General features: G+C 43.8%; 1 protein-coding gene and 1 long non-coding RNA gene across 5 annotated transcripts in view; both read right to left on the bottom strand.

Moving 5' to 3' along the window:
• LOC121955804 (uncharacterized) overlaps positions 1-1,205 on the bottom strand; it is a 10,135-nt gene extending 8,930 nt beyond the window's left edge. For all 4 annotated transcript variants that reach the window (XM_088089830.1, XM_088089831.1, XM_088089832.1 and 1 more), the window contains exons 1-2: positions 948-1,205; positions 1-85 (exon numbers count right to left, since the gene is read on the bottom strand). The exon at positions 1-85 is cut by the window's left edge. In XM_088089830.1, the coding sequence (XP_087945956.1) occupies positions 1-85; positions 948-1,064 (202 nt within the window). In that variant the 5' untranslated portion in view covers positions 1,065-1,205. The remainder of the gene's footprint in view (positions 86-947) is intronic.
• Positions 1,206-4,030: 2,825 nt separating this feature from the next.
• On the bottom strand, positions 4,031-13,161 carry LOC148186774 (uncharacterized). The gene is made up of 2 exons (XR_015779160.1): positions 12,356-13,161; positions 4,031-4,312 (listed from the first exon to the last, which is right to left on the bottom strand). It is a non-coding gene; the product is annotated as an uncharacterized LOC148186774 (long non-coding RNA).
• Positions 13,162-13,718: the final 557 nt, after the last annotated feature.

The raw sequence follows: 13,718 nt of genomic DNA, 5'->3' as shown, positions 1-13,718 counted from the left end.
CCTCCGGCAGGAAGTGGTCCTCGCAGATGATGTGCTGCTCCGTGGCGTCCTGCCGGTCCGCCTCCCTCAGCGCGGCCAGCCATACCTGCGCAGAGCGTCAGCGTCACTGATGGACTCATCCGTGATGGAGGTTATCACCGTCTTTAAACCCTGACCGGACACTTGAGTCCCCTGAGCCCGAGGGGACGACTCAACATGTCCCGTTCCATCCAAAACACAAAAGATTCAGTTTGCCAAAAAAAACTCAAAAAACTCGCTGCAACCAGATATATGAAACTACTCTGTTTAACTCCTTACATCCCGAATTCCAGAAACACTGTGTGAAACATAGTAACAATATTATGTAAGTTAAAATAAGCAACAATAAGTAGTAAAGGGGATATTTTAAAAAAGAAAATAAATATACAAAAATAAAAAAGATACAACTGAAAATAAAATTAGGCTTCGTAAGTTCTTCAGGTAAAAATAAGAGCTGAAATCTTTAAAACATGCTTCATTTTGAATTAAATACAACATTAAAAACACATTAAAAAATATAGAACCAAAAAGACTAAATATAAGAAAAATAAATATAGTGAAATAAGTAAAAGATATTGTCGATTTAAAATAAAATGATGTGAAATGGACGGGGGGCACTGATCGACGCTAAGCTAACACCCGCAGGTTACTGATGCTAATGTGTTAGCATCGCTATCTGGCACAAAGACACAAAACACACCAGGGACACAGAGAGACAGACACTGAGACACCAGGGACACAGAGAGACAGACACTGAGACACCAGGGACACAGAGAGACAGACACTGAGACACCAGGGACACAGAGAGACAGACACTGAGACACTGGGGACACAGAGAGACAGACACTGAGACACTGGGGACACAGAGAGACAGGCACCGGGGACACGGAGAGACAGCTCGCTGGCCGGGGAGCTGCTCCGGTCGTTACCTTGACGCGGTCCGGGTCTGCGGGGAAGCTGAAGAACCTCTTCGGTTGTCGGCTAAACGCGCTCCGGTTCCCGCTCACGGCGCGGTTCGGACACCCGGAGACCACACACTTCACCATGGTTACCGGCTGTCCTCCGGTCTCTCTCTCACACACACACACGTTAACAAGCGTCAGGATTCACCGCGAGCACACACAAACACATACCTGGCCGGTCTGTTTTGATCGTGTTTCAAGGTGTGTTCACACCGGAAGTAAATGTTTGCGACCCGGATGTACAACAGTGGAGGGAAGGTTGTTTTTTTTTAAACCCGTTTTTTAAAAAAAAGTATGTACATATATATATATATATATATATATATATATATATATATATATATATATATATATATATATATATATATATATGTGTGTATATATATATATATATAAAGTATAATATAATATAGAATTAAGTTTTTTCCTGTAAATCATATTCATCTCATGATGAACATGCTGAACAGCTCCGTTACATTTTTATGTTTCATGCATTTGACGGCTTTTAAACTGTGAGAGAAAAAACTCAGCGTGTCCCCGTGAGAGCGAGCTGGTCTGGATCTGACCGGGCGGGTTCACATGAAGCACACGTTTGATGCGCTCATCCTCCTCTTCCTCATGTTCAGCTCTGCTGTGGTTCTTCATCCTCCTCTTCCTCATTCTTCATCCTCCTCTTCCTCATGTTCAGCTCTGCTGTGGTTCTTCGTCCTCCTCTTCCTCATTCTTCATCCTCCTCTTCCTCATGTTCAGCTCTGCTGTGGTTCTTCGTCCTCCTCTTCCTCATTCTTCATCCTCCTCTTCCTCATGTTCAGCTCTGCTGTGGTTCTTCGTCCTCCTCTTCCTCATTCTTCATCCTCCTCTTCCTCATGTTCAGCTCTGCTGTGGTTCTTCGTCCTCCTCTTCCTCATTCTTCATCCTCCTCTTCCTCAGTGAAGGGAGGAGGTTAATGCTTTCATCACGTCACGGTCTGAATCACACGTTCCAGTTTTTCACTTCACTTTGGTGCTTTTGGGAAATGTGATTCCAGAGTGAATCACTACCGACCGAATCGATGTCGCCACGTTCTTCCTCTCGGACGATGTCATTGTCTGACACTTTTACAGGAACACGCCTGCATGTCTGACTTCTCGGCTTCTCTTTTAAAGTACTCTGTGGGTCAGACATGCTTGAGACGCTCGCTGTGAGCGGGACGGAGTGAAACTGGAGCGAGAGATAAGGTGATGCTGCATCTTCGAGTTAGTTTTTTATAATTATGCATCTTTTATAATGACTTCATATCTCTGTATCTATCTTCATGGTAAAGTGTTCATGGTAAAGTCTTTATTCTTGCAAGTCATGTTGGACATACGGTAACAATACTGAAGGGACATTTGGCCCCGTGTCCCTGTGCTGTATCTGGAAGGTGCCAAAAAGTCTACGACAACATTTCTCATTACTGGGATTCCTGCTGATGTATTGGTAACTGACGGACACCACATGTGTGATCAGTGAGACGCATATGTAGACCTTTGCTTTAGGTTCGGTCTCTGTCGCGCTTTTCTGTCCATGCTGCTGTGCTGACCCGAGCGCTCGTTTTCAACGTTTCCTGATTGAAGCATCAACCAGTGTCTCAGCGCCCAATGAGAGTCAAACTCATCATTTCACCGCAGCTTTTTATCAAAGCCGCACTAAAGCCAAAATCCTCCTGTTCGCTCTGCTGTTTTCTTTAGTTGCGTAAAAACAGACGTAATTATTTACTGGTTGTTACCTGAAAAAGAAAAAGAAAATGAGTCAGAAAGGAAATCTAAAGTGCTTCTGTCTGCTGTTTCCTGCCGGATCTGTTGCTTGTGGTCAGGAAGAGGAAGAAGTCTCTGAGTCTTCTTCTCTGCCTCAGACGCTTTTTGTCCCAAGCCATCATCACAACTTTATTTCCTCCACAGAGGCTCAAGTATTAAATTAGTTAGGACCTGTCATCATTGGATTGATGTTAACCAGTAAACAATAAAACACTAAACTCTGTGTACTGGCTCACATTGATCATTTCTGTTCCTGAATTGTCTCCGGGGTTAAAAACTGAAGCCAGAGGGCTGCAGGAGGTTTTTCTGCCGGCAAACACGAAGGCATACGTCGCCCTGGTTCCCTCGTCAAAAAGCTGACTGTATTTTTTTGTTGGATTTCTTTCGGATCACTGCAGAAAATAAGCTCTGCGGCTAGGCTGTAAACACACTGAAGCGCAGTCACGTGACTGAAGCACGGCCATGTGACTGAACTGTGGTCACGTGACTGAAGCGCGGTCACGTGACTGAACTGTGGTCACGTGACTGAAGCGCGGTCACGTGACTGAATGTCTCCACCACAGCGAGGCTGTAAAGCGTGTTTGGTGTGATGGCGTTCTGTGGTCTCATTTAGACACGTGTCAGTAATTAATAATTCTCCATTATTATCATCTATAGCTCATTTATGAATTATTCATTTATTTACCAGGTTTAGTCTTGTTGGTTTTTCAGTGAGGTACAGAGTCTCTGGGCTGCTGATAAAAAGTCGTGCCGTGTTGGAGTCCGTCATATTCCATCTATTGTGTGACAGTGATGAAGTTCTGTAATCGGGCCGTGAGTGAGGAGGCAGCTCATTGTGGCGCTGCAGGTGCAGACCGGAGGTTTATTAAAAACTATGAGTGCTCAGCGTGCTTCCCATTGTGTCCGGGTTTTTAAGATTTGGCATAAACAATAGAACAACGAGCCAAACGGCGCAGCCAGCCTGATGGCTGCACTCAGATTTTTAATGAAACACAATCACATCCAGTCAGGCACATTTCCTCTCCGCGCTGTCATCGCAGCCTCCCGCTCCTCCGCTGACTAATGTTCAGAGCTCTCCATCATTGTGACGGATTTCTGAGTGGCAGGTTTGGATATTGTTGCAGAGCGGTGAGGAGGGGGTTAATCCCTCAGAAACATCACCACACTTTTTAACAGCAGCCATGTGAAGCTCTGCCAGCTCCGACAGGCTGCCGACACAGAGATTACAGTGTAAACCGGAGCTCATTTTCCTGTTAAAGACATGAAGACACGCAAGAGCGTACAGATTATTTATTCACATCAATAAAGGAACGGTGTTAGCTGTAAGCTCAGCTTTTTTCATTTGTGCATGTTTGTCAGCAGCCACGGTGACAACACCTCATGCAAAAATGCATGAAAAAAGAAAAACATGGTCTTTGAGTCATTTTTGGTAATTTTCCACGTCTGTCCAGCCTGCTCTCATTCCAAAGTCATCACATACAGCCACTTTCCCAGTGCCTTCGGCGTAAGATGCGGACGATAAAAGCGACCTTTCACGGCTGCATGATATGGCGTTGGCTGAGAAAACAAAAAACAAAAGAGAAATAAGACGTAATCAATTCCATCCACAAACTGCATCCATTTACAGTATAAACCCTTCATTACATCATTAAATTTAATCATCATTAAGTCATCAAAAACACGTAGAAATGCAAGGTTTGTCATACATTTACCGACGTACACATACACTCACCGACAGAGCATCAGAATAATAATAATAATGGATGGATGGGCACTTTCACTCATGTTTTTGTGAAATTTCCATCTGTGTTTGAGCTATAAAACCAGGTATTTTTTAACAAAATGTCACAACATTTTCAGCCATGTCTCCAGCACCACAGCTGTTTTTTTTTTCAATGAGCTGCGCCTGTGCAATAAAACTGGATTTTTTTCAGCCATGATTTTCGAAACAAAATCTGGAATTTTTTACCAAGTGGTTGGGACATTTTTATTCGTTTTCATTCGTGGCAACAAAACTGGATATTTTAGGCCAAAACATGTTGTCCTCGCCCTGAAAAAATGTTTTTGGTGCCTACCCTGTCTGCACGCTGACCACAGCGCTGTTACAACATAAAAATGAAAACTGAAACTTTCAGAATGTAAAGTTTCAACATCTCCGCCTCATGTCAAATGTAGAAATTTAACCCATCATGTAGTGCCAGCAGGTACTGAACAGTTTTCACCTGGTCTGATCTGAAAACTGGACTGCTGAGATGAAGACAAAATGATGATGCAGGCACACACGCACACACACACACACTCACTCCGGGTCAACAGTGTCAGCTCTAATATTGACAGGTGGTGCAGCAGTACAAATAGCCCCTGGAGTCTTTGTTGTGGAGGACAATCTTCTCTCTGATTGGTTTGTCCTCAGCTGCTCTCTGAACGCCTGTTGAAGAGTCTCCAGCAAATGAATCCCCTCAGAGCTTTTTAAAGTGCGGCGTACTGAAGATACGACTCTGAGCCGCAGTGACCCCGACAGACAGACCCACGAGCGCCGAGGTCTCACCGCTCTCAGCAGGTTTTAACCCTCGTAATGTCCTCGCGATTGCCATACACCTTTTGTCCTCTGGGGTCGTTCTGGCCCCACCCTGTTTTGACTGTTATTTGAAGCACATTGTATTAATTGTCAATCAACTCTGTGATACACCTTTAGGGCCGATAGACCTTGTTTACAGAAGTATAAAAAATATATTTTGATAGTAAAGATTTCATTTGGGGTCAGATTGACGTCAAGGACAACACGAGGGTTAAAGCGCCTCACGTCTCGGTGCAGAGACTCTTAGTGGATTTTTGGGCTCATCGGGGTCACTGAGACCCACTGAAACCCACTCGAATCTGTCTTTTGTCTTTAGTTGGAAAAGTTACCGTCTGCGTTCGTTCCCGGGACTCTGCAGAAGTCTCAGGTCTTTATTGGCTCTTCTTCCTATCAGCCCTGATCAGCAGCGATGGAAACATGGCGTCTAGGTGGACACGGGCCACCACGGACTGCGTCCGTCTCTGTCCACGCACCACTCCAACAATGTCCCAAATTAGTCAGCACCAAGTTGGTAGCAGACGCTGAATCAGTTGCAGATATTAAAAATAACTATGGTAGCATTTTAACTGGCCTCCATGCTGCTTTTTGTTCTTCACTGACTGGTTTTCTGGAGCGTTTTAAACCTCAGACACATCAGAAAAAAACAGAAAGGTACACTCGTCTGTTGGCAATGAGAGAGGAGTCTTTTTCTTGCCTCCGAAAACCTGATTTTACTTGGTAATGTTGGTGGAAAAGAGCCTAAAGTGTCTGGAGTCAAATAACAAAAAGTTCATGTGTTCTGAAGCACAATCATAAAACCACAAACAGCAAACTAATGATGGTAAACTGCACTATGTTTTCGACTGGTGCTCGTGTGTTCCCTCTTCTACTGTGCAGGCTGTCATTTATTTTATTGATGAGTAGTGAACAAAGATATGATGGAGTTTTGCCTATAAGGGTTTTAAATATGAACAGAAACCAGTGTGTCTGTGTGCGACAGTGAACCAGGGCGTACAGACCGCGGTGGTGAGCAGTAAAGAGGGCGCCGCTGACAAAACGGATGGCAGCGTGGAACTTAGTGTCCGGTTTATGGAGGAGGGATTTGGAAGCAGATCTGTAAAGTTTGTCACCATAGTCAATAATCGGAAGGACTGTCATTGGGACCAGAAGGTGTTTTGCGAAGTATGTAAATGAAGATTCATCGCGCTAAAAAAATACAATTCTGATTTTAACACACATATGCTCCCACTTTAAATAGCATGTCAACAGGATAGCATACGTGCTTTACTGGCTCGTTTGGTTGAATTCTTTGTGTTGAATTAGCATTTTTTCCCCCTAAATCTCAGACTTTTTTCTGTGAGATTTCTTCGTACGAGTGCTCCAAGTTAAATTCACCAAACACACAAATAATTTCACAAAGTAAACGGCTCATTTCAGTGGTGTTCCCCTTCATTAAATCCCTGGATATCAGTAAAAGTGCGTGTCAGATGTGATTTGTTTCCCTTCAGACTTGCGCGCATGATGAGTCATGTTGTGTGACGTTGCTCTTTTGTTACTGATTTTTTTTCGACATGCACCAATATTCAAATCTCGTATAAGAGCTGATAATGGCGGCGACGACCTCAGCAAGCGTGACGGCTGCGCGCTGACGTATGCACACAAATGAGAAAATGAGGCAGCCGATTTGTGGACGCTGCGCCTGAGAGTGGAGTCTGCAGACAAATCGACCTCGATCTGAGCGTAATGGGGAGAAGATTGATGTGAGCGGTGAGGAGACGGACGCTCGCCTGTTTCTGTGTGAAAATGCTGATGAACTAATGAAAACACAGCAAACGCTGCTGTACCGCGGTTTGTGTATGTGTGTGTGTGTTGAGCTGATTTCGAGTCTGGTTCCAGGTGATCAGGTCAGCGGTCGCACTGATCCATCGACCCAAAGTGAAGGTATTTTCTAACCCGAGAACGAGGCAGCAATCAGCCGTCTTCCTCCAGAGCTGCAGACTGCACCCTCAGCCCTCCACATCGCCGTACGTCAGGATGACGTTCAGCTAATTTCACACATTTTCTAACAGTTCTCCATTAATTTAGGAAGCAGGTATTTCCTGTTTGACACATAAAGTGTGCCCACAAATCACACCCCATACCCCTCACCCCATACCAAAAGCATAAAGAGAGAAAATGCTCATCATTGTCTTCCAAAATGACACAAATGAGCCAGAGGACCATTAAAAAAATTACTCATATCCCCATTTTCCAGTCAATGTCCATTCATCACTCTGCAGCAAAAGGTTGCACAAATAAATGCAAGTTGTAGTTCTTTTCTACACAAGAAATAAAACGCAACTGGAATTACAGTCTCACAGCTGCTCCTGTTATTGACAAAACTTCCCGTCCCTTTATCTGTCTTCAGCTGACCGTTGACACTGAGGACGTGTGAGTGCAGGACGAAGACACTCGGACACAAAGACATTAACCAGCTCACGTTAGCTGGAGGACGTTTGAAGCTTTGACTCTTGGTATCAAAAAAGAGGCTGTTTGTCCTGAATAACGTCCTCATCACTTTGTCTTCATGAGGGGACAACAGCACCAAAGCTTCAGCGCAGACTCGGACTGTAACATCCTCACAGCCAATAAAACGTCTTTATTCTGCCGAGTGAGCAGCAGTTAAACTGATTGATAACCAGTTTTTCGCTGCTGCAGTTAAGTCAAAGTCAGCTGTCGCCTGACTTTATGTCCACCGTATTTAAGGTGATTGAGAATGAATGTTTTTATCTCCAGACCGTCAGAAAGGTGATAAAACAACTCAGTCTGACGCAGTTTCAGCTTTTCTCATTTGACCAAACAGTCACTGATTTTACACGACACAAAGTTTTCATTATCATTTCAGAATCATTTCATTCATCACATTTTCAGCTTCGTTTCTGGGAAACGTCCATCTTTGAATGTTTCTGAGTGAAAAAATAGCTTTACATTCATATTTCAGGTAAAACATAAATGTTAGTAGAAATAGAAATATAAAAACATAAAAAAACAAACATTTTTCAGAAGCATCCAAACATTTCTGCTAAATACAGCCAAAGTGATTCTTTGATTACAGACCTTTTCGCTGTCAGCGTCATCAGAAATAAGCGTGCAGGTTAGCAGGAAACGTGGCGTTCGGCTGCAGCCGTCCGGAGGAGCCACTTCACCCTTCACCTCAGCTCAGTCTGTGTTTTCTGTCCAACAGTGGACTCGTGTCCCATTACGCTCAGATACAATCGTTCTCTTTAAGGTTATCTTTTTCATATCGTATTCATAGTAGTATACTTTCATAAAATCAGCTTTTACACAGTATTCATTCACTTCTGCCTCCTGCAGCCGTCAGTGTGTGTGGCTGTGAACGTCGGCTCATTTCCACAGAGGTGAGAAGACGGCGTTACACCTTTAAAACACAGCTGTGACATCACACTCACACCTGGTCACTTCCTCCGTCTCAGAGGCTCAAAAGCTCACGCCAAGTAAACTCTCGGTCAGTGGCCATATTTGGGTGAGAGGGCGGAGCTGTGGCAGAGCGACGGCGGATCTGAGCGGTGGATGTATTATAAATCTGGATACAGCATGGATGTATTATAAATCTGGATACAGCATGGATGTATTATAAATCTGGATACAGCATGGATGTATTATTGAATCTGGATACAGCATGGATGTATTATAAATCTGGATACAGCATGGATGTATTATTGGATCTGGATACAGCATGGATGTATTATTAATCTGGATACAGCATGGATGTATTATAAATCTGGATACAGCATGGATGTATTATTAATCTGGATACAGCATGGATGTATTATAAATCTGGATACAGCATGGATGTATTATAAATCTGGATACAGCATGGATGTATTATTAATCTGGATACAGCATGGATGTATTATAAATCTGGATACAGCATGGATGTATTATTGAATCTGGATACAGCATGGATGTATTATAAATCTGGATACAGCATAGATGTATTATAAATCTGGATACAGCATGGATGTATTATTAATCTGGATACAGCCGTGGGGGCGGGGCCTCGTTCATTCCTATGAGAGCTGCTCATTGGCGCATGAAGCAAAGAAAACTCTTTTTCGGGGTTTAGAAAAGTGTAAAATACCTGGATCTACTGGCCCATAGAGCAGCGTGGAAGTGATTAAGTGTAACAGGGTCAGTTATACACTAGCAATGTGTGTATTCTAAATGTATTATTGTCATAATTACACAAAAACTGTGTATGTGTAAGTTTGTTTTATTTATGTTTGGTTTTAGTTAATACCTGACCATTTAATCTTCCGGGTCGGTAAGTGGAACCTTTGTTCCAGGTTGTACCCCTACGGGCACATTATGGTGTAACGCCGCCTTTACAAGTAGCGTTTTCGCGCCAATTCGCTTCCCTTTTGTTACCGATCTCCGTGGGAGAGGTAAGCGAATCCGCAGTCCGAGGAAATGTCTTCCTTAACATGTGCTAATTACATTTTCAAGTTCACTGGCTAGCTTGAACACATTGCGAGACACTTACTTTGCACTGAAACATATGTTTGTGTTGTTTGATTCGTGTAGGGGCGTGTTTTGTGGTGATTGACCGGAGGATTTGTGTGTTTTGCGCTGTTTCGTCAGGTATGTTATGTTCTTTTTTTTTAATTATTTAATCTATAATTTGTGTGTCGTGCCCTTTTGTTACCGATCTCCGTGGGAGAGGGGCGTGTTTTGTGGTGATTGACCGGAGGATTTGTGTGTTTTGCGCTGTTTCGTCAGGAGCCATGTAAGAATAAATGGAGACTGCCTCCAAAAAGATCGACGTATGAGTCTTTTCTTCAACACAACGCAGAGTCAGACACGCCGGTCACACTTGGTGCAGTAACCACCGGTTACATAAGGACAGCCGAACGCGGCCGAGTGTACCCGAGTGTACCCGAGTGAACCCGAGCATTGACTGACTCACTCACTCAGATGACCCGAGTGCTCGAAGCGAACAGCGCCGGTGCACGAGCATGTCTCTCGTAGTAGCTTAGCTTATTAGCAACAGCAGCTAATCTGCAGTATAAGGACAGCGCTGTCGGTTTGAATATTTATGTGATTATTATTATATCAGATAATGGTATATTTATCTCTCTCTCTCTACACACACACACACACACACACACACATATATACATACAACTCATCAGGGAATCATATCGTAATCTCAACCGGAGAAATCAAATTAACAGAATCGTTAGGTGTTGTGCTCATAAAAAGGTAATAAAAGGTGCTGCTTGTAATATTGCCCTGTGTTTTATTACACAGCTCAACGTTTAAAAATACTACGTCCAGTACCTCTCAGTAACTGTCTCTAGAGCTCCGCTGCTCACTGATAACCGGTAGTTTGAATACAGACCGTAGACTGTATATACGTCTGACACAGACACGGTAAGACGTCCATATTACAGCTTTACAGCCAGCAGCGTATGGATGTGATGTAAAATGGTAAAAATGATGAATTGTGATTAAAAACTGATGAATTGTGATTAAAAACTGATGAATTACAGCAAAAATATCCGCCACTACAGCTGGTACGAAGCCTGTGCTGTCAGAAACGCTTAGAGTCACATGCGCGTTCACGCGGTAGAGTCCCGCGGGTCCGATGCGCGTTCATGTTATGTCTGGAGAAATGTCCGACTTCAAAATCTTGATTTGGGAAATTTTACGTCTTTAGGCCTAATGTTTTTAATAATGGCTAAAAAAAATGCGTTCTGAAAAGTCAACAGGTCTCAAAAAAATGATGTAGTGATTGAAGGAGGTCTCTTTCCCGATGTTAACAAACGGGGAAAAGTCTCTGTGGGCCTTGACCCTGCTGCAGTCAGGGGTCAGATCAAGTTTCCAAGAGTGATGAGCTCTGAGGGCGTAAAGTGTGAACAACATGAAGCTACAGAGATGAGCTAACTTTTGATGCCGAGAGCATTTAAACACTTTATGTATTAATGTAAATAATGTCTCGCTCTCTGTCTTAGTCTGTCTCTCTGTCTTTCTCTCTGTCTTTGTCTGTCTCTCTCTGTGTCTCTCTTTGCTGTGATCCAGTTTTCCTGTTCCCCGTCTCTCCGTCATCATTAAGCTGACGTCTCTGCAGTAACATTTCATAACAAGCCTTAATGACACAATACAGACCTCGGCCCACACACAGCGCGATATAATGACTGATGGACACTGATGGACACTGATGGACACTGATGGAGCGGGAAACAAGCTTAGAGAAGTTTGAACAGATACGAGATGTCCGCTCGTGTCTCAGTTGTGTCGTTATCTCTAAGAGGTGATGCGGTTTTGTCCTGGAGCTCATTATGATGTGATGGATCTGTGTGTGTGTTCATCCTGGTAATGTGAGGGATAAATGTGAGTTATTAGCAGTTAGTTTAATTATGTGACACTAGCTTTGACTGAAATATAAAGAATTTAAAATATCTTAATGTAACTGCTGTAATAAGGTTATGAGGAAAAGTGCAGGTGGACGTTTTTAACAGTCAGGAGAGAAACTGGTTAGGGCTGACTGATATTAAACATTCAATCACTGCGGTAATTATTGGAAATGTTGTCAGTCTTAAAGCTCTTTGTTGGGGAGGAAAGCCTCCTGCTGACCAGCAGAGAAACATTCAAAAGCTAAAAGCTAACCGTCTTCACTGGGATAGGGACGCGGGTTTGTGTTCCCGCCATCCTCCTCTCTCTGCGGTCGCTCTGCAGCAGAAACACGCGCAGACCGCGGAAACGTTAGTCTGGGATTTACAGCTCCGTCGCTGTCCGGCTCAGCTCTCCACGGTGCTGAAACTGACTCAGTCGAGTTATTTCTGCTATTTTTTATTGACATATAAGTGAAATTATTTCTGTGGTAAAGCATAGATGTTGCTTTTGTGTGCAGGAAGAAAAAGGAGAAGTGAAGCGACAGCTGCTGACCGAGGACGTGCAGAGTCATTCCCCCACACTGGATGAAGACGGACTTTAAAGGCGACAGTGTCACGTCTGCTCCTCTGCCGCCGCACGTCACTCACCTGTCCGTTAATGACGCTGATTTCCCGCCTGTGCTTCCCCGTCTCTCCCTCTGGCTGCAGCCGCATCGGCGGTGATGTCGCGCACCTGTTGCCAGTCCCCGCTCCTGCACTTAACCTGTCCTGTGTCTCATCCTCACTGCCAGATTGTTCTTTGCCATGCGAGACTCTGGTCCTGTCTGCCCTCCTGTTGCCGAATCTGCTCGTCCCGGACCAACCCGCTCTGTCTCCGTCCCGGTGATCTTCTTCTGTCTTCTGTCCCCTGATTCTGAGCTCGTCTGTGTTTTCCTGATCCCTGGTCACAGAAAAGAGGTGGGATTCTGCGAGCCCGCCCGTCTGTGAGATCCGCCACCGCTGGGGTGAGATCGGCCTGTCTCCTGTCTCACCTGCTCCGCTGGCCCGGTGGGTTTCCCGCCTGAGCCTCAGCGTTGGTTCGATTCGGTTCGGGGATCGTTCCGGTGGATCAGCGGCGTTGACATTCAGCTCTGTGGACTTATGGAACTGTGATTTATTCTGCCTTTGTTATTAAAGACTCTGTAAGACTCCTACCGATCTGTGTGTTGCCTTTGGGTCCTGGTACCAGCCGTGACAGACAGATTTAAGAGCTCTGCAGCTCTGCAGTGGTGCAATAAATAACTCAAAAGTATATGTTCCCCCGCACTCCTAATGAGCAATCCAGGACCTTCTGGCCAGAGAAAAAACACAGTTTAGCCCTTTGAAACGGGAAAATTACCTCAAAATTAGTGATTAAAAAAAGAACACTAAAAACATTTTTAAAAAAAAGAAATAAAGAAATTAAAACTTTGAAGTATTAAATAATGAGAGTTCTGAACATGGGTCTTCCCCTAACATGATCTCTAGCTTTATAGAATTCATTTTCTAAATCTGTTCCATGCAGTTGGTGGAACATTTCTTCGTTACTCATTGCTTTTTTTTCTGTGTTTTTGATGAAAAAGCAGAAGTTTGCTCAGGGTTCAAACGATTAAAGACTTGTGCAAGGTGTCTAAAAGCGGCAAAAGTAAAGTGATGTTGCTCCAGGTTTCAAAGGGTTAAGTGACAACATTTTGATAAAACATTCTGCAAAGCCAAACTGGACTGAATACACTGTTTTAGTTGAAATAGCAACAAAGTCCAATAAATCTGGAGACACCTTTGCCTGTAAGCGATTCATTAAACCTTCTGGATGAAAAAAAAAAACGTTTAATTTTCTTAAACTATAAATCCCGCTCCTCCGTGTTGGTAGAATTAAATACAGCTGGATGCTGAGAGATGAGCACGAGACAGCGGCTCATCCATCTGAGTATATATTTCTGCTCTGCAACATTTATAATGTCCTGACTCAGTGAACTAGCTGAGAATAAATCAG

Source organism: Plectropomus leopardus, chromosome 16 (genome assembly GCF_026936395.1).
Source record: "Plectropomus leopardus strain MGB_pleo_1.0 chromosome 16, ASM2693639v1, whole genome shotgun sequence".
Lineage (NCBI taxonomy): Eukaryota > Metazoa > Chordata > Actinopteri > Perciformes > Serranidae > Plectropomus > Plectropomus leopardus.
This window is presented reverse-complemented; position numbering and strand designations above follow the sequence as displayed.